This window comes from Pecten maximus, chromosome 11, assembly GCF_902652985.1.
Source record: "Pecten maximus chromosome 11, xPecMax1.1, whole genome shotgun sequence".
Classification (NCBI taxonomy): Eukaryota; Metazoa; Mollusca; class Bivalvia; order Pectinida; family Pectinidae; genus Pecten; species Pecten maximus.
In genome coordinates, this window is record NC_047025.1 from 476,706 (window position 1) to 503,836 (window position 27,131).

At 37.6% G+C, this 27,131-nt stretch overlaps 2 protein-coding genes and 1 long non-coding RNA gene across 3 annotated transcripts; all 3 read right to left on the reverse strand.

The window, feature by feature from the left end:
- Nucleotides 1–467: 467 nt before the first annotated feature.
- On the reverse strand, nucleotides 468–1,268 carry LOC117337698 (acidic repeat-containing protein-like). The gene has a single exon (XM_033898796.1). It carries the CDS (start codon nucleotides 1,266–1,268, stop codon nucleotides 468–470), a length of 801 nt encoding a protein of 266 aa, XP_033754687.1.
- A 19,586-nt stretch (nucleotides 1,269–20,854) lies between these two features.
- LOC117338056 lies at nucleotides 20,855–22,243 on the reverse strand. The gene is made up of 2 exons (XR_004534955.1): nucleotides 22,176–22,243; nucleotides 20,855–21,927 (listed from the first exon to the last, which is right to left on the reverse strand). It is a non-coding gene; the product is annotated as an uncharacterized LOC117338056 (long non-coding RNA).
- A 58-nt stretch (nucleotides 22,244–22,301) lies between these two features.
- On the reverse strand, nucleotides 22,302–23,840 carry LOC117337700 (piggyBac transposable element-derived protein 4-like). Its single transcript, XM_033898797.1, has 2 exons — nucleotides 22,697–23,840; nucleotides 22,302–22,336 (listed from the first exon to the last, which is right to left on the reverse strand). The coding sequence occupies exons 1-2, from the start codon at nucleotides 23,838–23,840 to the stop codon at nucleotides 22,302–22,304; spliced, it is 1,179 nt and encodes a 392-aa protein (XP_033754688.1).
- Nucleotides 23,841–27,131: the final 3,291 nt, after the last annotated feature.

Here is a 27,131-nt window from a genome sequence, read left to right on the forward strand (position 1 = left end):
ATGATGATGATGATGATGATGCATGTTGTTGATGATGATGATGATGATGATATATGTTGTTGATGATGATGTTGATGATGGTGATGATGATGACCTGATAGTAGTATCCCAGAACATCCAAACTTTCTACATACGTCACAGTTGTCAAAGGAAACCGACTCAAGCTCATTTTCAATTCCTCAGCAATAAGCATTATGAGTTGATCATACTTGTCACATTTGTTGATATTTGTTAATCTAGTTTTCACATTTATAGATATGTTTGGACGATCAGGGTTAAGTTTAACAATAACTGGGTCTTCGAATTGCAAAACCTTTTCAAGTTCCTTCATGGAAGCTGGAGTAAGTGTAACTGTTACTGCAAGGTGAGGGATGTCATCATACAAACAGGTTTATTCCCCTAGCCTCTTAAAACTTTTATCTAAAAAGAACCCCATTTATGAAATGTCCAGTGCAAACAGAGTCAACTTACCACTCTGATACCATATGAGCTTCGTCTACTACAATAATGGCACACACACGGTTGGAATATGTACCACTATGTGAACGCATAATTCCCTGTAATTTCTTGTTTTCCAAAGCCCCCGGATGCCTATATAAAATTGTGAAATCTCCCTTCGGTACCTCGTTTAGACTAACACCCTTCAAAAGATACACATCTTCCTCGAGTAGGTCGCTGTCATCGTCTACAGAGGCAGTCATCTGAGTGTATCTACCACCACTGTCCTCGAGTAGGTCGCTGTCGTCGTCTACAGAGGCAGTCATCTGAGTGTATCTACCACCACTGTCCTCGAGTAGGTCGCTGTCGTCGTCTACAGAGGCAGTCATCTGAGTGTATCTGCCACCACTGTCCTCGAGTAGGTCGCTGTCGTCGTCTACAGAGGCAGTCATCTGAGTGTATCTACCACCACTGTCCTCGAGTAGGTCGCTGTCGTCGTCTACAGAGGCAGTCATCTGAGTGTATCTGTCACCACTGTCCTCGAGTAGGTCGCTGTCGTCGTCTACAGAGGCAGTCATCTGAGTGTATCTACCACCACTGTCCTCGAGTAGGTCGCTGTCGTCGTCTACAGAGGCGGTCATCTGAGTGTATCTACCACCACTGTCCTCGAGTAGGTCGCTGTCGTCGTCTACAGAGGCAGTCATCTGAGTGTATCTACCACCACTGTCCTCGAGTAGGTCGCTGTCATCGTCTACAGAGTCAGTCATCTGAGTGTATATACCACCACTGTCCTCGAGTAGGTCACTGTCGTCGTCTACAGAGTCAGTCATCTGAGTGTATATACCACCACTGCCATGGATGTTTAAGAAGTATACAGAGACACCTTTCTCCCACATATGACCTGATCCTCCATCAGTGAAGTGAGTGGGGTAATCACCCTTGTTTTTCGATCTGTCCTAAAAAGCAATATGCATAACTACAGACCAAGGGAAACCTACATATGAAATTTGAGAAAGATACCTTCAGTACTTTCTGGGAAATAGCGTTAGCAAGAATTTTTTTACGGAAAGAGGGATGGACCCACGAAATGAGTTTAACTTGACTTTTTATTTATGTGACCTAATGTTCTATTATGTGACTTCATTAATCATGTGATCAAAAAAAGTATTCTTACAAAATGGTATTTACGGGACAGTTCCCTAAAGTTATGTGACCAAATGTTTGATGTGACTTTTTTTATGTGACTAAAAGTGTTCTGTAAAATGGTATTTATGGGACAGCAACCTTGCATGAACAACTAAATTCACATAATCATGTTATAACATCTACACCCAGGATTCCTGAATCATGTTATAACATCTACACCCAGGGTTCCTGAATGTGTTGAGCAGTACCATAATGAAGGTACATGTAATAATTTGCATAAAAGTAATGATGGACAAGATTCTTTAATGCTAATAATGAACAGCTTCTTCTTGTATGTTTCCTTCCATTATTTCTATGTAAATTATTAACCTAATTCTATAGGTGATTCCTTCCAAAAAGACTAAGTGATATCATGAACAGGTCTAACTGCCAGTTCCAGGGTCTATAATTACTTACCCAATTATTATGTTATCCTTGTTATTATATTTTTCTCTTGTAAGTAGAATATATCACTCAGCAGGATCCATTGTAATAATGACTTTTTTTTAAAACTTACACATACAAAGAATCTAAAATAACCTGCAATGAGCCTTAGAGGCCAACTTGTTTGATGTATCTTACCTAAATATGTTCAGAAATAAAGTACCTCAAGAAATGAAAAACTATCATTTTGAAATAGTAAGTTACCTTAAGCTTGTGCTTGATCTTTGCAAATAAACTTGCTAAGGTATTCCCATACTTTACCATTATATGAAGTGCAATAAAAATCGGTTTTTGAAGTTGTTGGGAGTGGTGACAATAATTTTCTATAAATAGTAACAATGATCTTGTCCTTGACCATGGCAACATGAAACATCAATTTGTTTTGAGGTATTCTCACACTTTACAAATATATGAAGTTTGATTAACTATATTCAATAATGAGGTCACAAGATGACTTACAAAATCTTTCTATAAATAGCAAGTAACCTTGTACTTGACCTTGGCAACCTGAAATAAAGTTGGGCCTGTTATTCCCATACTTGACCATTATATGAAGCTTGATCACAATCCATTAAAGTCACCACGGTGTGACAATATGTATGTACTGATGCACTACAAATGAAACACTACAACCCCTTCCTGACTTCGTCACGAGGGGATAACAAATACAATACAAGATAATAAATTGTGAAAAAAAAAATCCAATGTATTACCACATCAAAACCAATTTATTACCACATCAAATCCAATTTATTACCACATAAAAAAGTGTGATTTCATACACTGCACTTCCATTTAATGAAATCAGACGTGAACCTCTGATCATTGTACATGAAAGATGAAATGATAGGGCATGTGATGATACATATGGAGTATAAAGTCTTCCAGACACTATCTTTTGCCACAAGAACAATTAAGTTCTTGTTAATGTCTAGAAGTCTAATAAGTATATACCTTTACCAAGTAAACGACATGTGGACATGTACAATATACTTGCCAGTTTCAAAGCATTTCAAAATTAGTTATTACAAACAACATCCTTAGTCTATAGTTTCTCATATCTTGCAGGGAAAATGTGCTATATAGACAGGTTTACTTTGAAATAGGTAACCATTCTACAATAAACTTTGCAATTTATTGCATGGTATTTTTACTTTTAGGAACATAATGTCATTATACAAAAAATGCCAATGACAAAATAATTGACACTGTATTGATATGAGCTACCAACATTCCTATAACTTTTGAATTATGACATCAACGAAATGATTCCTATATAGCATTTATTTTCAAAAGCTTTTCTAAAAAAACAAAAAAAACAAAAAAACCAACAAACTAGAACTGTCGCCAGGATGGCTAATACCCCCGCAATCTGCACGAATCAATGGTGAATTGGAACTGTTAATTAGGGGCTAACTAATGTACATGCTGATATTTCTGAAATTCAGAATGTTTGAAATATGTGTTGTTCACAATAAAGAGAATTCAGTGACCCGTTGCGGCCATAATTTTGAGAAAAAGAAAGTGGCATGCACATCTACACATGGTCCTCTATATTTGTGTGAAGTTTCATTGAAATTGGCCCTTCTGTTTAAAGCTGTGGACCTGACAAACGTAAAAGATATGGTTCTTATCAGAAAACCTGTTTATAGTGACCAGTTGCCATAGTAACAATAATTTTGAGAAAAAGAAAGTGGCATGCACATCTTCACATAGTCCTCTATATTTGTGTGAAGTTTCATTGAAATCGGCCCTTCGGTTTAGGAGTTGTCCAGACAAACTTAATGTTATGGTTCTTATCTGAAAACCTGTTTATAGTGACCAGTTGCCATAGCAACCATAATTTTGAAAGAAAAGAAAGTGACATGCATATCTACACATGGTCCTCTATATTTGTGTGAAGTTTCATTGAAATTGGCCATTTAGTTTAGGAGGAGTTGTCAGGACAAACTTAAAGTTATGGTTCTTATCAGAAAACCTGTTTATAGTGACCAGTTGCCATAGCAAAATGTGTCTACAGACAGACGGACGAACAGACAACCTGATCCAGTATACCCCCCTAACTTCGTTGCGGGGGTATAATTATGAAAACAACAAGTCATAATTTGCCACAGTTATAAACGAGATAAAGATTTGGGCAGAACAGGCAGTGTACATCATGATGATTATCCAAATATTTTTTTTAAAGTGAAATAAATAGCATAAAACATCAAAATGCACACAAATGCACACATATCACCTGTGTTTGAATTCCATTTACTTTTTTCTTTCCAGGCAGATGCCTCCAAAGTTGGTCTACTGCATCAGGAAATGACCCGACTACTTCGGAAATTCATTGGAAAGTTTGTTCAGTCAAAGGGGGTGGCAGCTGGGCGTGACTTAACTCATGTGAAGTTTTGGGAACGTAGCAACCAACTTGATGATGGGCACTTGGCCAAAGGTATGCAAGCTAGCTAGGGCATTCCTCGATCTGGAAGCTGACAGTTCAGTCCAGCAGAACTGACAAAATTCTTCAGGTAATTATCGTGGTATTGGAGACTGAAGCATACATACATTGCAAATATAATTATTATAATTACGTACTTACATATATTCAATAATTCAATTTTTTCTTATGTTAATTTTAGTGCTGTAAAGAAATTCTATGTGGCAGTGGCCAAGAAGATGGTTGACAAATTCTCATTCAACAGCACTATCCTTGAGGACTTGGCTTTTCTGAATCCAGATATCAGATGTGATCTGAATGAAAATTGTGGTAAGCATATCTTTATGAAATTTGAAAAAAAAAATCATCAAAAAACATCCCCTACATGAACAAAAATGCTGCGAAAATTGTTCACACACTTTCTTCCTCATTTTGGATGTGAAATGAGGGAGATCTCCCTCATTGGAGGTTTCAGAGGTTGACATGTCTGTTTGTCACTAAGAAGTCAAAACCAGAGTCACCAAATATATCACAAATAGCATAATCAAGTCTAGCAGAAGTGTGAACATGTTGTACTTTCATCCATCTTGTCTGTCTTTTCACTTGTGATTAGCCAATTCCCATCATGTGATTTGTTCACTTCCTGTCCCAATTCAATGTGATTAAATGTCCATGCATCAAGTGACCAGCATCCATATATTGAGTGACAACTGCATGACTGCCAAATATTATGTGGACTTAGAAAATTATATCTTCAATTACATATTCTGTCACATTTTTGGAAGAAAATTGATGAATTGGGAAAGACTTTTTCAGGATCCGGAGTAAAGGGCAAATTTTGAGAATTTGGCTTCAATCTGAAATAATTTCTAATGCGAATGGGGCCATTAACGGCCACAAAAAGCCTCCAGAAAAATCCCTGCATATATTAAGTGACAACCGACTGCCATATATTCTGTGGTCATAGAAAATTCAATCTTAATATAAACATTCTGTTCATAAACAATGCTACTATCTATCCATAACAGCAATAATTTAGCAAAGATAATTACAAACTGTAATTGACATCCAAAGGTAATCTTTGACATGTTGTTTACATAATAAAATAGTGATATAATCCTGGACAACTTGCAAATTGGGATCCTAAATTAAATAAAGCAAATATCATGTCTGTTGAACTGAAAGGATAAATATTTAAGTGCATATGATAAATCAAATCAGATTCAACACATTTTTCATTGTCGCAGGATATCAGGGCATTAGTACCAGTGTTACCTTCTCAGGGTTCATACGGATTATAACAAACCAAATTCAAGGCCTTTTCAAGGCTTTTTCAATGTCTTAATTAAATATCCAAGGCCCATTTTACCTGTCATCTATGTCATCATGAGAGGGAACAAGAGAACAAAAAAGCATCTTATAACTATCCACTTGATCAAAATACAACTTGATATGGTGATTATTCTTATAAACATTTATTAAAACAGTAAGGTTTATAGGGAAGGTGTCATAGACAAAGTTGAATCCAAATGATCAGTGGCCAGGGTTTCACTTATACTAATGAAACCTTAATATTCAAGGATTTTCAAGGGCCAGAATGAAATTCAAGGCTTTTCAAGGCCCAAAGTGAAATTCAAGGCTTTCTCAAGGCCCGTGCTAACCCTGCTTCTGCACACGAATGCTGGTAGCTTCAAATGTAACACGAGTTGAAAACTTATACAACAGATTCTGACAAAGTTCTGGAATTATCAAGTGAATTTTTAAAAGCAATCAATTAATTAAGTACTGACATGTCATTAAGTCACCGAGACAATATACAGTCAAACCTGCATAAATCCTTTTCGTTTGTTTCACTATCTTATGTAGTCTCTTTAGAACGAAATGAAACACCTGCTTCACTGCAGATGATATCATTGATTGTGGATTGAATGCCAACGTTTTGATACACACTTTTTTACCGAATTGAAATGAAATTGATACATAGTTGTTCCTTTATGAAAGTTGTTTTCCCGTTGTGTTCGCCAATTTGTAATATGTTCCTACCAGTAAATGCATCATGTTGATAGCCACCAATATGTAAGTTTGCATCAAATGCCTCATTTATTAATAAAGTCTAGTTGCTTCAAACAGGCCAAGTCGAAGAAAGTACATTTTGTCACATGTGTGTAAGAGATGCTTTCGTTTTGAATTGCGTCCATAAAAAAATGTAGCCATTGTCGGCAATGCTGCAGCAAGTTTCAGCGTACCGGGAATTAACTAGAACTGTCGCCAGGATGGCTGACTAATACCCCCGCAATCTGCACGAGTCAATGGTGAATTGGAACTGTTAATTAGAGGCTAACTAAGATAACCCAGTAATATAGTGACCAGTTGCAATAGCAACCATAATTTTGAAAAAAAAGAAAGTGGCATGCATATCTACACATGGTCCTCTATATTTGTGTGAAGTTTCATTGAAATCGGCCCTTCGGTTTAGGTGGAGTTGTCCGGACAAACTTAAAGTTATGGTTCTTATCAGAAAACCTGTTTATAGTGACCAGTTGCCATAGCAACCATAACTTTGAAAGAAAAGAAAGTGACATGCATATCTACACATGGTCCTCTATATTTGTGTGAAGTTTCATTGAAATTGGCCATTTAGTTTAGGAGGAGTTGTCAGGACAAACTTAAAGTTATGGTTCTTATCAGAAAACCTGCTTATAGTGACCAGTTGCCATAGCAACCATAATTTTGAAAGAACAGAAAGTGACATGCATATCTACACATGGTCCTCTATATTTGTGTGAAGTTTCATTAAAATTGGCCATTTAGTTTAGGAGGAGTTGTCAGGACAAACTTAAAGTTATGGTTCTTATCAGAAAACCTGTTTATAGTGACCAGTTGCCATAGCAACCATAATTTTGAAAGAAAAGAAAGTGGCATGCACATCTACACATGGTCCTCTATATTTGTGTGAAGTTTCATTGAAATTGGCCATTTAGTTTAGGAGGAATTGTCAGGACAAACTAAATGTTATGGTTCTTATCAGAAAACCTGTTTATAGTGACCAGTTGCCATAGCAACCATAATTTTGAAAAAAAAAAAATAAAGTGACATGCCCATCTAAACACGATCATTAATATTTGTGTGAAGTTTCATCGGAATTGGCCCATCGGTTTAGGAGGAGTTGTCCGGAAAAAATGCGTCTACAGACAGACAGACGGACGTACAGACGACGGTGACATTATGGGGATCAAATGTCCAACTTCATTATGGGTTTTTTTTCATTGTCCATCAGGCACTAGTGGGGTTGCATCAAAAATATTCTTACGAGAAGTACATTGTGGGGATGAAATGTCCAATGGCCTTGTGGGGTTTAATCTCATAAGTGCCACGGACATTCCACCCCACAAGTGTCAATGATAAACCACCCCACAAGTGTCAAGGATAAATAACCCCACAAGTGTCAAGGACAAACCACCCCACAAGTGCCAAGGATAAACAACCCCACAAGTGCCGAGGACAAACCACCCACAAGTGCCAAGGACAAACCACCCCACAAGTGCAAAGGACAAACAACCCCACAAGTGCCAAGGAGAAACAACCCCACAAGTGCCAAGCATAAACAACCCCACAAATGCCAAGGATAAACAACCCCACAAGTGCCAAGGACAAATAACGCCACAAGTGCCAAGGACAAACCACCCCACAAATGCAAAGGACAAACCACCCCACAATGATCGTCCCATACGTAGTACTATCAAGCTGGTAACCCCACAGCCATGGACACACAACCCCACAATGATCGTCCCATACGTATTATTATTAAGCCGATAACCCCACAGCCATGGACTAATTCAGTGATGTGTTTAAGTTTTTTGTTAAGCCTTGTGGTAATGTACAAGTGATTAATACTAAAATCATTTCCCTTAAGGGTATATGCTACCTTATACAATATACCTATGATTTGTGCAATCAGAGCGAATGTGAAAGCTGTACCATAAAAACATATGTATAATAACAATTCATTGATATATGAGAAACACTTTATCATTTCTTAAAAAAAAAAAAAAATGAGAAAGTTTCCTCAAATCTTATATTGACAGTAACAGTAAAATGTTTTAAAACATTTGAAAGACACCTCATGGTCAGTGTCAGAGAAACTCTTCTGGAAGATACAAAATAAAAACGTCTTCGTAATTCTTCTGTATTGGAGAAGGTACATCTACATACTGTATTTGACCTAATAAGGGCGCAGGGCGCGGGTAATTGACAGTGGGGGCGCCCTTATTAAGATTAGTTATTCTGAAGTTTTATGAAACAGACTATACTTTAGAGCAGAATACCCAAGGTTGTGGAAACGGTAAAATATTCAGTCATAAAAATATTCCAGATGAATATATCTAATCATTATCATATATTAAGCTTAAACACCACTTGAATACTCCTGTAAACCATGCCAGCTGATCTTTAGACCAGAGAACGTGTGTTCCACCATTTATGTTCAAATGGAACTCTTTTGTGTTCTATTTATAGAAACAGGTGATTTCCCAGATCATATCGGACATCATTTTCTTTGACCTAATAATTGATTTACAATGTCTTTTACTAGCTTTCTGTTCTGAACAAAAGTTATTTATCAACAAGAATGAAGTCTTTACTTTACCTTCAAATAAAGATGGTAAGTTATTATTTGTATGTGTGTTTAGTTTTGGGTGCTCTTTGCACTGACATGTCATCTGTAGCCTGTAGGAATACACAAAATGTGGCGAAAACATGTGCTCCAGTTACTTAATTTGCTGAAGAAAATTGAACACATCAAGTAGCAAAATATTTTACATGAATTATTACTTTTGAACACCATTTTGACACTCAGTCAAAGATTTATTTCCTTGAAAAAAGGTAGGGGCGCCCTTATTAGGGCAGGCGCCCTTATTAGGTCAAATACGGTATTCACGAAAAGCTTTCAGAAATACTTTTCATTTCTATTTACATATAATGATCTAAAAAGTCTTTTAATATCAGCATAAAAATGTTTCATGTCCTACACCTGATTTTCTTTTTTCTTTTTTTCAAATTAAGCTTAATCTTTTGCGAAAAACAATTTATTTTTTATGCAACAAATCAATTTCTAATTCTAGTTTCACACGGCAATTCTGTAGTAAACCACTGTATATTATTAGGTCTAACTGTTCTATACTGGGTTAGATTACAATTATAGGCGTATTCCAAATATTTTCAGTAAAAGTTGAACGCATACATGTTACCGATCTGTGATTTGTAATACTGTATTTGACCTAATAAGTGCCCTGTTTGCTTACAAAATACACAAGAGAAAAATTCCTTGTGAAAATTGGATGGAAGTAAAACTTTGGATTTTGCATTTACATTTACATACCCATGCAGTACCTCTTTGGTTAAATGACTGAAGATTATATAGGCATCAAATTTGTTTGTGTTTTACATATTAGGACAAATACAGTATATAGATTATTATAAGTTTAGGATGTTCAGTCTGATTATAACGAAACCATTCATTTAAATTTAGGGTAAGGAAATTGTTAGATTTAATTTCAACAAGAGTATATCATCATGGTCTGAAATGTCCACGTTAATTTCGATAACGTCGGGAAAGCCCTTGCAGGGACAGTTACACAACACAGGTTCAAGGTCACCTGTTCAAATTTAAGTTCAAGTTCACAAATATTTGGCCAACCCTCACATCAGACTGATCAAGTTCAAGGACACAAGTTCAAGATCATAAATTCAAGATAACAAGGAACAGTGAACAAATAGAAAAGTAGCCCAAACATATTGTTGTGTGGTGTACACATGCCACCAGGTGGATCCCCTTTAGTGTTCTACCATAGGATGATCCCTTTTGCCCCGCACCTCAGGCCCCAGGGGGGTCAGCCCAATCATTTGTATAAGATTGAATCCCAGCCACTTAGGGATGTTACCACTGAAATGCATAGCCTAGGCTGCCCTGCAGGTAGGGCGTAAGCATTGTACCTGCTGCCCAAATCACGTAAGAGATGACTAAATTTGGGATCTTATCTTTTGTCTTCTTTGTGAAAATATTTTTTCTTCCTAATGCCTTGTTGACAGTTTCTCACTTTTGGCCTTTAGTTGAGCGTTCGCCCCTGTGAGGAAGGCTTTGGGTTCTATCCCCTAGCCGAGACATACTAGGGTCTTTAAAAAGGTAGTTGCTTATACTCATGCTTGGCGCTCAGCATTTTGGAGTGGGATGACTGGTTAGCCCGTTGTCAGTATAATGTGACCGGATGGGGTGCCCTTCTGGGTATCTTAGGCAGTATGCTTCAGTGAGGTAGCACTATAAATCGGCAAAAGTTCAGGACTATCACAAGGGGACTTAACATGAACATACCGCAGCCTCACAACATGAATACGCTCTCACCATATGCATGTATTTCATATGCACGGAAGGCCCAGAGAAGAAGTCATTAATAGCAATATTGCTATATGGCCCTTTTAGCCCCAACCCTCAGGTCCCTGGGGGATCAGTCCCATCATCTGTATAAATCTGAATCCCAGTCACCTAGGGATGATACCACTAGAATATATCAATGTCATACATTGCTAAGTTTCAGAGAAGAAGTCGCTAATATCAATATTGCCAAATGGACCCCGCCTGGCCCTGCCCCTCAGTTAAATTCTGATCAGCGATTACATATGGCGCCCGACTTAATACCCACAGAGATGGGGTCCTGTGTGTGTTTTCAGGGTCAAAGACCTTGATGAAGGAGGGAGGAATGTAGCGGAACTGGGTGGATCACCGGCGCCCAGGTCACAGCTAATCGATAGAGCATTCAGTTAGTGTTCGGATGTCATGGGTTCAAACTGGCTATTTTTCCTCTCCTATTACATATATAGTAGTTTAAATCCTGTTAGCCAGGTAGATTATGTAAGTGCTCTTAATTGTGCTTTGGGTTGGGTAGGTAAGTGTCATACTGGCCCAGCATCAAGATGGTCAGATGGGTGATACCCCACAGGGACAGACTTGACACTTTACCTGTATAAAAAGTTGTTTTTGCTTTTTGAATTTAAAGTTATTATTTCTAATTGATAATAATCAATTAGACATTACTGTTGGTATCATTTGATAGTGTAAGTTATGCAGTTTATGGAAGTGTTTTTATTATTTTAAACAATACATTAGTTTGGGCACTGCATTGATCTATATGTCATTGAGGTATCTAATAAACACTTAAAGTCTAAATTAAATGAATATAACATGTTTCAAGTAAAATGTAATTAATATGGTTATAAACTAGAGTGTGTCATCTAGAGATGCTAGATTATAGATTTTGGATATCAGTATTGGTTTGGTAAATAATGAAGTTTAAAGATGATAGAGAAACAGTACCGGGGATTCAGAGGTCAACCTGTGGATTGGTAGGTGGCCTTAGGGGGTGACTTCTCTGAGGGTCAGAGAATCATTATATGTATGTGAGATGTATGTGCGAAAAAGAGAGAAGAGAAATAAGGAGAGAGAAGAGAAGGAATGAAGGAAGAGAAGAGAGGAGAATAGAGAGAATCAGAAGAACAGTGAGAACGGAGAGAACAACAGAGAATGATAGAGAACAAGTGGCAGAATATTGGAGAGTCAGGGAGAACAGAACTATAAGAGATACAGAAATAGAGAGGAGACTAAAAAAGAGAACATTGTGTAAATTGGATATATATGTTTGGATGAATTAGAAAATAAAGAAGAAAAACCTGAAATTGGATTTGGACTTATTACAACGCGACAACAATTGTTGAAACGTGACAACACATAAAAAACATGTGCAATATATATTATTGCCCTGGCCACTAAATGGGGACTAAAAGTGTTTCAAGATAAATACCAAGTTAAAACCATATTATATACTTAATTCCATTTCAAAGAAATTTCAATTGTACATGTTGACTACACAGACCAGGAATCGAACCTGGATCCCTCTGACCTGCAGTCTGAGAACTCTGCATTGAGCTACCTGTGTATCAAGTTCAAATGTATGCACGATTGATAATTTCTTTTATGTCTCTATTTTGAATTAAATGTGATATATGTTATTCAAACATCAATTTTATCATGATTAACTGGATGGCGAAGAAACAGATTTAAACACAATCACTATCATCAATTTGAATGACAATGAGATTATTTTGTGTAATCCAGAAAAACAAAAGAAAACACACGACACTCATGGTACTCACACCATGGAATATCATAAAAAGTTGACATAAACATAAGGGGCGCCATGTACAGTCACATGCCATTGGCAATGGCGACATTATTACGATTGGTACTTAAGCTTACCTTCACCAGAATTTAAATACAGTTATCCTTTGACATAGGGTGTGGTATATCTTTAACAAAAAAAAATAACATTTTTATTGCCCAGACAATATGTATACTTTGAAAGGCTGTCAAGGATATAATCCATGTCCCCACACAGGAGGGCCCTCGCTCTACACACACATATACCCCACACCTGGAATCTAAAAATGTACATCAAACATTAACAAAACATATCATAATATACCAAGTGATGTGTTAATGCTTTTCATCACTTGCAAGAAAAACTTCCAAAACATGTCAAAAAGCTTTTTTTCACCAAAATTCTTTTAATTCGACTCCAGGAAAGGATAGTAAAACTCCACAGGGAACCTAAAGTGAAATATCAGTGCAACAATTAGGTGATATGTTAATGCCTTTCAACACTTGTACCAAAACTTTAAAGTTGGAAAGCCAAGTCTGGGGTGACAACATTAGCTCTCAATCTACTTCAAAGATGTGAAATAATAATGGAGACATCTACTTCTGCTTTTATTCCAACCTCGACACGGGCAAACATACAAGAATAAAACAACCTGAAATATACAGAAACTAGCTGGCCTAAGTATACATTGACAACTTGAACAGACGTCCAGAGGGCCAACCTGAATTTGTGGGGGGAAAACCTGCATGCATATGTACACATTATGAGTCCGTAACATTCCTGTGTATTTCAAACAAAATCGGTTGATAGCTATATTGAAGTTGTCCGAACTGTCTTGACAAAGTTTTCCACAAGAATATGGGTATTGAAACCTGGTAACCATGGAAACCATAAATTCTGTAGAGAAATATCATGCATGCACATTTACACATGGTTCCTATCACTCCTGAAGCAGTTCACAGGTATGTGAGGAGTTGATCACTGAACAAACTTTGATCCCCCCTCACCCAAAAAATAAAGTATAGTCACCTGGTTACCAAGGTAACCACAAAATTACAACATGATATAAATTACGCACATCTACAATATATAAGGGTTATTGCCATAAAGTTTCTTTGGAATTCCCTCAGTAGTTTAGGAGGAGTAGCCAGTACATTGTTGTATCTACAGACAGACGGACAATCTGATTCCAGTATACCCCCTAACTTCGTTGTGGGGGGTATAATTATATCAATTATTGTTATTCCTACCATTCCTAGAAATTAGAGTCTCGAGTGCTACCTGACACGTCCCAAATATTGAGTTCATGGTTTTGAAAAATTCACACTTGCTAGGATTTAGTTAAATCCATGTTTCTCCAATCTCTCATTTTTTAATACACCACCTAACCTCTCCAAATGGTCATCAAATATACTTGAAAATATCAAGATGTCATCCAAGAAAATCAAACTCTCAATTAGATTTGTGTCACCCATTCACATCTCCATGATTCTCTGAAATGTTGAGGGTGCATTACAAAGTCCAAATGGTAATGGATGGAACTGCAGTTTTCTCTTCGTCATTTTCCTCAACTTCAATTTGATAATACCCTGACCTCAAAAATATAGAAAATATTGACTTCCACTCGCCTAAACATTGTCCTAGCCCGAACTTACTGGTCAGCCTCTTATGACTCCAAATTGAATTAACTCCTAGGGTCTCACCATCGAAATCTTCCTCAATCTCTCTTCCACCAGGGCCCCGTTGTGGTGACTACGCTATTATAATCCTGATAAAATCATTCCTGGTAAAACTAACTTGACAAAATTTCATGAAACTATAACACTTGGCGGTCTCCTCCTACCTGACAATTTTAAGGAATACATTCACTCAGGTTTTGACGTAACGGAGAAATGAGATTTTCACTAATCAAGTGATTAAGCTTTATAATCACGTTTTGAACAGCTCTGCCCAGATGAACTTTCACCTTTAGTTGACTCCAGTGAGAAATAACCTTGGCCTCATTAATAGAACATAGCACAGATGTTGCATTAATTTTGACTGAGCGACATGTGATATTGCAAACTCTTACCGGAATTCTAGAATTATTTCCCCCTGCCACCTGAACCAGCCTAGGACATACAACTAATCCCTCAGGCGTACTCCCACAATCCTCAACAATAACAGAATCAACCTCGCCCTTCTTCCGTTCTAGGCCTTAATTAATAACTCTGCTTTCTCCAGGACCAACACTAAAGGGACTCCTGTTGGTCATTGTAATACTTTCTCCAGGACCAACACTAAAGGGACTCCTGTTGGTCGTTGTTATACTTTCTCCAGGACCAACACTAAAGAGACTCCTGTTGGTTGTTGTTAGACTTCCTCCAGGACCAATACTAAAGGGACTCCTGTTGGTTGTTGTTATACTTTCTCCAGGACCAACACTAAAGGGACTCCTGTTGGTTGTTGTTACTAAAGGGACTCCTGTTGGTCGTTGTTATACTTTCTCCAGGACCAACACTAAAGAGACTCCTGTTGGTTGTTGTTAGACTTCCTCCAGGACCAACACTAAAGGGACTCCTGTTGGTCGTTGTTATACTTTCTCCTGGACCAATACTAAAGGGACTCCTGTTGGTTGTTGTTATACTTTCTCCAGGACCAACACTAAAGGGACTCCTGTTGGTCGTTGTTATACTTTCTCCAGGACCAACACCAAAGGGACTCCTGTTGGTCGTTGTTATACTTTCTCCTGGACCAACACTAAAGGGACTCCTGTTGGTCGTTGTTATACTTTCTCCATGACCAATACTAAAGGGACTCCTGTTGGTTGTTGTTATACTTTCTCCAGGACCAACACTAAAGGGACTCCTGTTGGTCGTTGTTATACTTTCTCCAGGACCAACACTAAAGGGACTCCTGTTGGTTGTTGTTAGACTTCCTCCAGGACCAATACTAAAGGGACTCCTGTTGGTCGTTGTTAGACTTTCTCCAGGACCAATACTAAAGGGACTCATGTTGGTCGTTGTTAGACTTTCTCCAGGACCAACACTAAAGGGACTCCTGTTGGTCGTTGTTAGACTTCCTCCAGGACCAACACTAAAGGGACTCCTGTTGGTTGTTGTTATACTTTCTCCAGGACCAATACTAAAGAGACTCCTGTTGGTCGTTGTTAGACTTTCTCCAGGACCAATACTAAAGGGACTCCTGTTGGTTGTTGTTAGACTTCCTCCAGGACCAATACTAAAGGGACTCCTGTTGGTCGTTGTTATACTTTCTCCAGGACCAATACTAAAGGGACTCCTGTTGGTCGTTGTTAGACTTCCTCCAGGACCAACACTAAAGGGACTCCTGTTGGTTGTTGTTATACTTTCTCCAGGACCAATACTAAAGAGACTCCTGTTGGTCGTTTTTATACTTTCTCCAGGACCAATACTAAAGGGACTCCTGTTGTTATACTTTCTCCAGGACCAATACTAAAGAGACTCCTGTTGGTTGTTGTTATACTAGCTAACTGATTTAATCCCGCAAAAGCTTTCCTCCATACACGAGCCTCATCTGAGCATCCTAATTCCTCCTGGTCCCAACGATTTAGTACATTTGTATCTATGATAATGGGCACCTGCCTATTGTATGCGGTATCTGGAACTACCATAATAGGAACATGCATAGATTTCTTAAGCACTTGACAAACAAGTGGTCACCTGAGATATATGTTAGCATACGTGACCCCTGTGATCTTGAATGAAGGTCAAAGTCATCTATTTGAACAACTTGGTAGCCCTTCATCCTAGCATGCTACAGACCTAATATTGGGTCTCTGGGCTTTTTTATCATCAAAGAGAAATCATTTAAAGATTTTAGCATATTTGACCCCTGTGACCTTGAATGAAGGTCAAGGTCATCCATTTCAACAAACTTTAAAGCCCTGCATCCTAGCATGCTACAAACCTAATATTGGGTCTATGGGCCTTTTGGTTATTAAAAGGAAGTCATTTATATATTTTAGCATATTTGACCCCTGTGACCTTGGGGGCCGCGGTGGCCGAGTGGTTAAGGTGTACCGACACTTTAACACTAGCCCTCCACCACTGGGCTGCGAGTTTGAAACCTACGTGGGGCAGTCTATGCCAGGTACTGACCGTTGGCCGGTGGTTTTTCTCCGAGTACTCCGGTTTTCCTCCACCACCAAAACCTGGCACGCCCTTAAATGACCCTGGCTGTTAATAGGACGAAAAACAAACAAACAAACTGTGACCTTGAATGAGGGTCAAGGTCATCCATTGGAACAAACTTGGTAGTCCTTCATCCCAGCATGGCAACTTCGTCTCAGGTGACCTAAAAATGTCAGCGTTCACAATAACCTAATTAAGGTAATGAACTTCCATTCGCACGTAATAAATCTAAGTTGAAATTCACAACCAGGCAAAGAATCAAACAAATGTTTCGCACAGGTCATAACCATAGATCCAGTATCAATCAAACATTTCGTTTCCACACTACATATCTCTATGGTTGCCTCGCTTGTGTTACCTACAAGAGTTTTCCTGGCTAGCGTTACCTACACGATTTTTCCTGGCTAGCGTTACCTACAAGATTTTTCCTGGCTAGCGTTACCTACAAGATTTTCCCTGAACCTTTTTGTGGGGCCTTATGTTGTTCACTCCCCCTGTCTGTCCTATAACAGTAGGAGTTACTCTTTTGGCTGAGTCTTCTTACCATGATTCTTCTCGTTACTAGCCTTCTCTTGACATTGGTGGTGACCTTGACCCCCTGTTGAGTTTCTATGTCCCCGTCCAACTGGTCTGGAGCTGCCCTGTGAATTGTTGGAAAGATTGTTATTATTTTTCTAGTAAGAATTCATCTTCTCCATTTTTCCTCCATGGATTTCATTTGCTCACTCATTTTTTCTAATTGTGACACCAGCAGATTTATTTTCTGGTCGTTAGCGTCCATTTGTAGAGAATGGTGTTGAGCCACCTTTTTACCTTTCCAATCAAATGATTTAATGGCCTCATATTTATGACGAGTCTAGGTTTTCCACCGCTAAGACAACAATGTCCAAATTTTAGACCTAAGCATGGTGTCTTTAGACCCTGGGTCTACATAACCACTTTCAATTTCTGTCTGAAGTTGTGTTTCCAATCTGCATGCATATGCAGTCACAAACTCATCTTCATGTTGTTTCTGTGTAATACTTCTGCAGCTCACCTCATGATCATCTGACACCACATTCCCAAACAAACCGTCTAACTTCTGTAAAATGTGCTCACCTGTAGCTCTTTCACCCAGAGGGAGGAGCACCTCTCTAGCTGTACCTTTTACTGATTGTCTAACTGCCTGTAAAATGTCCGCCCCAGAGTAACGAGCAATTTTCCAACATTAATTTTCAATTCATTAAACTGGTTTGTAAACTTTGATATTCCCGCATACACCTATATATAGTTTGCTTCGAATTCTTAATTTTAACTTTATTTTTTAAAGAATTTAAAATTTTCTTTTAAAATGCTCTTAATTTTGTTATCAGATTGATATCATAACCGCCGCTTCAAAGCACTTTTACATGTACTGTTAGGCTGTCCAGCCATAGGCAGAGGAAGTGTGGATGGAGGAAAGTGAAACATAAGCTGGATCAACTGAGCTCAGAAGGACTATACAGCACAGTATAAACCTGAAATGAAGAAGAGAACCCTATCACCACTGGAAGTACAGCTCAAAGATCATGCGAGGCATCCAAGTCCGCTCAGAAGTCCGACTACAGAAGAGGTCAGCTACATGTATATCCAGCAAATGCAGGGGAGACAATCAGCTTCAGGATCATCTATGTTGAGAATAAATATATTTTAAATTTTCAAATCTAACAAACAGTCCCTGAAACCTACATGATGATGTCAAATATTTAAATTGAAAAAAAAAAAAAATAAAAATTTCATGTTGAAATTTAATTTGATGTTAAATTCATGCTAATTTTGAAAAATAGCTTTACTAACTAATAACTTATACAACTGTCAATAATTGTGTCAAATTTTAAGAGAATCGGTCTAAAAATGTGAATTGTCAAATAAAACATGGATTTCAGAGCCTATAGCTATCATATTAGGACTTAAAGACCACGATTAGCTTCGCTATATGTTTCATTGTAACATTAGAATTCATAATAAATTCCCAAAATCTCATAAGCAACTTTCCATCTCACCTGGCCAAGACCGACATCTCAGAAGCAAAATATAAAAGTTTCAACACAGCATGTTGGGCATTTTCTGGAGATAGCTGTCAAAATGTGTCACCAACGTGGGTTATATACATCTGGGTCAAGGGTCGAGGTCAAATCAGGACTCTTCACACAAGATCCTGAAGCACAAAATGCATGATCAATATTATTATTTTACATCACAAAACCTAAATTGACATCTATACTATAAATCCACATTAAATTCATCAAGAAAAATCAAGCTCAAAGAGGCATTTGATTTTTTTTCTGAAATACATACATTTTTTAGGGGACTTCATTCGTGGCGCCTGAACCCAGAAGTACTTAATTTTGGTCTCAGTCCTTTTCATGAAATCAGGATAATGCAGTCGATAAATGGGGTGCTAAACTAGATGGTATTTAGGATCTTTTCGAGGGATGACATTCTCAACCATCGGGATCGAAGCGAATCATTACGTTTGGGAAAATAAATTTTTTATCATTAAATCAGACCCATTAAACATTCAAAATAGTAAATGTTGTGAAATTAAAGTACTTTTCAAAGCTCTTTTGCTTAATTCAAGTAGTTTCAAGGCCCAAAATCGATTTTAAGGACTTTTGAAGCACACTCTATATTCAAGTACTTTTCAAGGCAGTGCGAACTATGGTTTAGGAAGGCCCTCCTGACGGTTACGAGGAAGACGACAATAACATCCCTGATTAAACTTGGATATTGATTTGATATGATTTAAGCCTGCACGACTAATATGTTATGTTGATCTATGAGGGATGAACTTTACCTGTAAATAATTTCATTCTTTATCAAATGTTGGAGCAACTTGTCCTTTTGTTCAATGGTTTTGTAGTTGTATACGGATAACCTCCTCTCCTCACACCATTCGATACTTCCTGTTATTGCCACATCATATTTTTCTTGTGTTTCTGCCTCTTCTATCTGAAAGAATAGAGTGATTTTGTTAAATGATTTTTCATACCGACTTGCACAACTCGATTTTCGTTACCTTCTTTTGAAAATATATCATTGTATTCAACCCATATAAGTCATTGACTGTGCAATGTATGAGCGTGCATGGGAATGATATGTCTTGCTCAAGAACCACGACAAAAGATAGCACCACCACCAAACTACTACGAATCCCAAGCCTTAACCTCTGACCACGGCTCCCCAGCAGGTGTGCTCAGTCATTTAAAGAAAAGTAATTGTACAAGTAACCTTTTCATATGTTGACGAGCGTCCTCCTCAAAGAAACACTCGTCAATCCCTGGACATTTTGTAATGTCTCTGTCTGTCATATATTCACATACTACCTGATTAAGGACCGGAACACCGGGACCACCATGCAGCAATGAAAATCCAATTAATTTTCCGGCTGTTTCAAACTCTCCTTTAGAAATTTTTTCTATGTCATGTATGAAGAACTTGTTCCCTTCCTCTCCTTGAAAGATGTTGGATACGACCTCAACAAATATACATTTTTCCATTCATGAACTCTTGAAAACATGTTCATCAACCTTTATGTTATAACAGTAAAACAAACAAAGCCTTATTTTTTGCAACGAGGGCTCCGTTTTAGGATATTTTCAAAAGGAACACACTGGGGGGATCTCACTTTGACAATGAACTGCAAAAAATGCAAGTTAATAGGTGAAATTGTTCGTGTCCATCCTATTCTTAGCTTGTTAGCGAAATTTGAAGTCTGTAGTTTGTTTCCTTCCAAAGTAATCAACACTTAACCCTAGAACTGCTGCATTGTTTCATCCTTGGTACCTGCCAGTGCTGAATTGTTTGAGATTTAACTTATTTTTATACTCCAATTTTTTTATTGTTTTAAATTATTCAGATGCATCCCTGTAACACACTGAGTGTGTGACAGTTAAGATTTTTAACATGTTTTTAATGGATTTGACCATTTAAATAAGCACTTGATCAAAATGTAATCATGTAAACAAAAAATAAAGACAAATTCATGAAATTCTGCCATCCTTTGAGGATTTAGTTTAGTGACAAAAATTTAACAAATCAAATATAGAATGAAATTAAAACAACAAACAACTTTAATTTGCCACTTCTTTCGTTGTTGAAAACACTAAAAGTAATATTGGAAATATTCAAGGGAGATAATCTATGGCAAATTCAAGGGAGCTAATTGATTACAAACCTGAAGTACATGGCCCTCCATAAATGAAACCTTAACATTAATAGTAGGCCTTAAGGCCCCTTTAACATTAGGTCATATTCCTTGACATTTCCCCATGCAGTATATAACCTCTTAAATAACTTCATAAATTAACATAATTATTTCTAAATATACATCTATGTTAAAAAGTTGTTTCTGTAACAAGATGTAGGATGCTGTGGTACAAAGATACACTCTCATACTTGCGAATTGTTAAATCTCACACTTACATTATAGCTATAAATGAATAACACTAGATCTTTACGCCTCTTAAATAACTACATTATGTAATATATAATAGCAGCACTGATGAAAAGGATTACTTTCAAGGCCAAATGTCATCGATATCTGACACTGTTGTTTGGGTGTTTAGTGTATACATGTATATCACTCCTCCTGTCCAAGGTTCCTGACTGCAGTATGATGGTGTCTTCTGTAGGCCAAAGTATAGTCCGACACAGTATGATACAGCTCGAAACATGGTGTGATACACAGTGCAACTTTGCATTGCCTACATTGAAAATTGGCGTCATGTCCAGTCCTGTTTGGCACCTTCACACCAGGGTTCTGTGTCCTGAAGATATCTGCCTCAGCAGGACCACAAACGATACACCGACGTTGGGCATGGACCTTTTTCCCTGTTGGTGGTAGGTGGCAAGGGAAATGTCTGGCACTGAGACGCTGCAGAACTTCAGGGGCTGCTCTTCATCGTCCTGAGGCTTCTGGACCAGTCACTCCGGAGTCTTCAACAAGCTGAGCTACAAGCTGCCTCCTAAATACACGATGAGGAACAGGATGATCCTCTCTGTGCTTGTAGATGTGGTAGGCATTGAGAACAGCCAGGCCAAGAGTATGGAAGAACACCTTCGAAAAAAAGAAAAGAAATTAGGAACAAATTATACCAGAATAAATTTACTGCATATATATATACATGTACATTTGTAAAGGTGTCTAATGTACAGCAATTTCCAACACTGATCACACTAGAATTTCAGAATAGCCAGTTCTCTACTTTGAAAATATAAGGTATAAAAGCTAGAACTCGAAATCAATACATTAATCTAAAAAAAGTTTACAAATAAGTGTTAAATTTCTAATCTGCTTCAATTTACCTTCTTCCACCACTTCAGAGTTTTCCGTTGAAAGGATCCATAAGTCACCATTTGGTCACATCTGTCGACGGCCCCCATGTATTTATTGTAGTCCAGCACGCAATCCGGCTTCCAGACAACATTTCCCTAATAGTCTCTCTTCCCTGTTGGAACCATTTTACCTGATAAAGTAAAAAAAAATTAAATGGTTAATAAGCATCAGGTAATATTGATAAATGTATAACAAGTTCAAAATATGAATATATTCAAGATAATATAACCTGTGCTAAGCCTACCCAAATATTCATCAATAATATATACGTTTGTTTTGTCAATCCGTACATGTGTATACATTTGGTAATACATTTAAAAGGCAATAAAAAATATCCTTTACCCTACATATAAAAAAAAACTTTAAGGGAAAAATTTCATATAAATATATTCTTTGAACTGGAAGAAAATGCTGCTTTTTCTGTTTTAAGCACTTTCCTGATAACTTAAAAAAAGGTTTTATTTCATCTGACAAGTGTCAATCAACATACCTTCATGAATAGTTGTAAGAAGGTACACATCCTTCTTGTCAGCAAACTTAACAGCGGTCAAAACTCCATTGTTGAACGTGACTGTATTCCCTTCAACTGGACGAGTCTCCCTCAACATCCTGGGAACACCTTTTCTGTTACTGCGTAGAGTTCCACATGCTAATGTAGCATTCAAGTATAAGTTATAGTACAAATGAGGACTGGTGAAATAATTGTCAGTGAACAGTGTATATCCTTTGTTCAAGTTGGGTTGAATGAGACGCATCAGCAAATCATAGGTCACTCCATATTCTGAGGGCACAGGTCGACACTCCCTCCCAGTAAACAGCTCTAGCCTTGAGCAATATCCATTTGCCGAGTCACACAACATGTACACCTTTATGCCATATTTTGTTGGTTTGTCTGGACTATAAACTCTGAAATGCAAATTCCCTCGCCAAGGTATCATGCCCTTATCTATGGCCAACTCCTGGTGTGGTGTATACACCCTCTCAAAGTTCTCCAGAATCTTCTGATATGGACTTCCAAGCTTTTGAAGTGGAGAATAGTTCTCCTGCCCCCTCTGAAGAGCCATGTTGTTGTCCGAGTGATGCAGGAAGCTCATGATGCTTAAAAATCGATCCCTAGACATCACAGTCCCAAAAAATAGAGTACTCACAACAGGATCAGAAGACCAGTAATCTTGGATGTTCGCCTGCGTCACTAGCCCCATAGCAATGATCATCCAAAGAAATGCCTTCATCTCGTTGTTGCTAACTGGACTCCATTTCCTAAGGCGTGAATGGACTGGAAGCGTTCCATGACTGGCTAGGAAATCAGCTGCATATCTGATGGTTTCTTGAACAATAGTTGAAATAATGTCTTCCGAAACAAACTCTTTGAAGTAGTCCAGGTGAGTCCTTTGGTTTTGTTCCAGGGTCACTCCCGGGTCTGCGGTGAAAGTGAAAGTAGACGTCTCTGCTAGTCTACCACGTCTCCAATTTTCTTCTGCGAAGGCGTCAAAAGGATGGTCAATCTCCTCAACATCATCCATCTCATATCCCTCAAACTCATCACTATCGTTGTCGTTAAAAATTTCCTGAAATAAATCTCGAAATTCCGGTAAAACATTGATCAAGTCGTCCGATAAAATGCTGTCCGCCATGTTTGTTTACGTTCGAAACGACAAAGGAATATACAGAGTGATCATAAATAAATGCAGTAAACACATTCACTTTGACATATTTACGTGCTCTTTCATGATAAAATACAACATAAGGCTTTAGTGTTCGAGTTTCAGACATTTAATAGTCTCAAAACGCGATAGATATTATGGAACAACGCAAAATGCAAGCTAACTGTGCAGACCTCGGGTCGACACCGCAGTTTCAGTGACGTCATTATCACTGCGTGCTTATCCAATTAGTTATCATAGAAATCGTTATTCTGCGGGATTCCGCAGCTTTAAGCATAATACGAATATATATATATATTATTTTGAAACAAATGAACATTGATAATTGTTTACGATGCATGAAAATCACATCTGAACGAGTAACATACTGTGTAAACGTGTGGAAATCTGCACATCTGTGTCGGCCATTTTCAGAGCGGAAATCCCGGAGATATTACGTAATTAATTAGAATACACATCCCTGCTTTTGGTGACGTTTTGTGGGCTAAAAATACCGCCGTTTTGGGGAAATACCATGTTTCTCAAACAAACGACCGTATTTCTCACTTGTGATTACGAGTTAGGTTTTCTTGTATGGTTCGTACTTAGATAGGAATCTAACCTTACTTCAAATGTAAGTTTTTTATGTAATTTTTAATCATTTTTTACAAAATTGATTACTTCAGGCGGGAATTCCACTATGGAGGGACTAAAACGTAATTTTACGGGAATAGCACGCGACCAGCAAAACGTAATTTTACGGGGATAGCAGCTCTAGGGTTAAATGTCAACTGATCTTTCAGAAACCAGTTTTTGGCCATGTTAGCTTTTTGCAGCTAATTAAAGAACAACAATGGACATCTACTGACAATATTGAGAGTTAATGATAAGTTTCAGTTCAGACAATTTCAACCAATATAAAGGAGATTTTCCCAGGAAAAGATAAGATAGGAAAATAAAGAACAAATACATATAGGTTATGTGGCAAGTTTGTTTGCTGAAATATTAACAATTCTAAAAACTTACCAAAAAAACTCCCTTTTTGGACCTCCCAGGTCATCACCGTCTTCTCCACTGAAACTCACATTAAAGTCCTTCACAAAGTTGAATGTCTCCCTGTTCACAGTACGCAAAGTAGATTTAAGGACGCAAGCTCTATTCACAAGAAGATGTTGTACATCATGGTCACCTGGTACATACATATTATTTATCCACCATTTCAAAATGCTAGCTGCCGTCATGGAAAGGTCGAGTCTGTAAAACAAAATCATTACAGGAGTCTGTAAAACACAAATCATTACAGGAGTCTGTAAAACACAAATCATTACAGGAGTCTGTAAAACACAAATCATTACAGGAGTCTGTAAAACACAAATCATTACAGGAGTCTGTAAAACACAAATCATTACAATGAGTTTTATTTTTCAACTTCAGTCTTCTTCTTGATTGTGATTACATCTAAAGATGGAAGGAGATGGAAGGAGAGTTGTCTCATAGATGCATCAACATACACACCAACTTAATTAGGCCCACTCTAATTTGCTTACCATGAGAATGTCATAATACGTGTAAGGTGGTGTATTATGAACTTGTTATGTTTTATAAGTGTATAATGAACTTAAGATACATGTAAACTGTATGTGTAATTATTTCATAGCGTGTACAAATCTATATACTAACAAAATAAAAAGAAGAGTGCCAACTCTTGAATCCAGGTATCTAAACGTTTATTGAAAAGGAATGCTGGTTGCCGACATGTTTCGGCCTACTAGGTAGGCCGTCCTCAGGGCACAGCTTACATAGTACAGTGTTACATGATGTACAGGTAGTGGTAAGTGGAGACAATAGAGGTCATGTGATAATAACAAGACATTATGACGTCATCAATAAGTTGCCAAGGAAGTGGTAAAGGAGTAGAGACATAGTTCACTTGTGATTGGTCTAAAATAAAGAAATAGATAGGAGAGCAATAAAAGAGTTTTCTAGTTCTTTGAAAGTATAATAGGAGGATGTATGATAGAAGTTGTTACTGTATAGTAGGAGGATTATGATAGAGGTTGTTAGTGTAGAGGAGGAGCCTGTATGATAGAGGTTGTTATTGTAGGAGGATGTATGATAGAGGTTGTTACTGTATAGTAGGAGGATGTATGATAGAGGTTGTTACTGTAGGAGGAAGTATGATAGAGGCTGTTATTGTAGGAGGATGTATGATAGAGGTTGTTACTGTAGGAGGATGTATGATAGAGGTTGTTACTGTTTAGTAGGATGTATGATAGAGGTTGTTACTGTAGGAGGATGTATGATAGAGGTTGTAACTGTAGGAGGATGTATGATAGAGGTTGTTACTGTAGGAGGATGTATGATAGAGGTTGTTACTGTTTAGTAGGAGGATGTATGATAGAGGTTGTTACTGTGAGAGGATGTATGATAGAGGTTGTTACTGTATAGTAGGAGGATGTATGATAGAGGTTGTTACTGTGAGAGGATGTATGATAGAGGTTGTTACTGTAGGAGGATGTATGATAGAGGTTGTTACTGTAGGAGGATGTATGATAGAGGTTGTTACTGTGGGAGGATGTATGATAGAGGTTGTTACTGTATAGTAGGAGCCTGTATGATAGATGTTGTTACTGTAGGAGGATGTATGATAGAGGTTGTTACTGTATAGAAGGATGATGTATGATAGATGTTGTTACTGTTACTTTCACATGTAAACAAAATTAGTGCCATTTCCTGACCTCTGATTGGTCTGGATTTAGATATCGTCCAAATTTGATATGCAAGTACATCAAGGGACAACGGTTCCTGTCGTAGCCTCACTTTCATGCTTTAAACAAAATGGCAGCCAATTTCTTGCTTTCTGATTGGTCAAAATTTAGATATATATAGTTATATTTCCATTAAATTTGGTAAAAGGAGGGATTAGGGGACTGCAAGTTCAACTTCATGGGCATTATTTTTGTCTTAGGAACCACGCTGAGACATTTTATTGGTCGAAACTTAGATTTTGAGCGGTTTTCATGAAAACTGCTGAAACAGAGTTATCGCCCCTCACTACACTTCATTCTTTCTGTGACATCCTTCAGGTGTCACCACACTAGTAATATATAAGATATCTGATATAGCATATGAGATATCTTATATAGTATATAAGATATCTCATAAGTATATGCTATATAAGATATCTGATATATTTTTTCTGAAATACAAGATCGACATTGCTCCTTGAATAAATGTTAAGTTGGCTTGCCATACATTCAGGATCAACTTGTCCCTTCACTA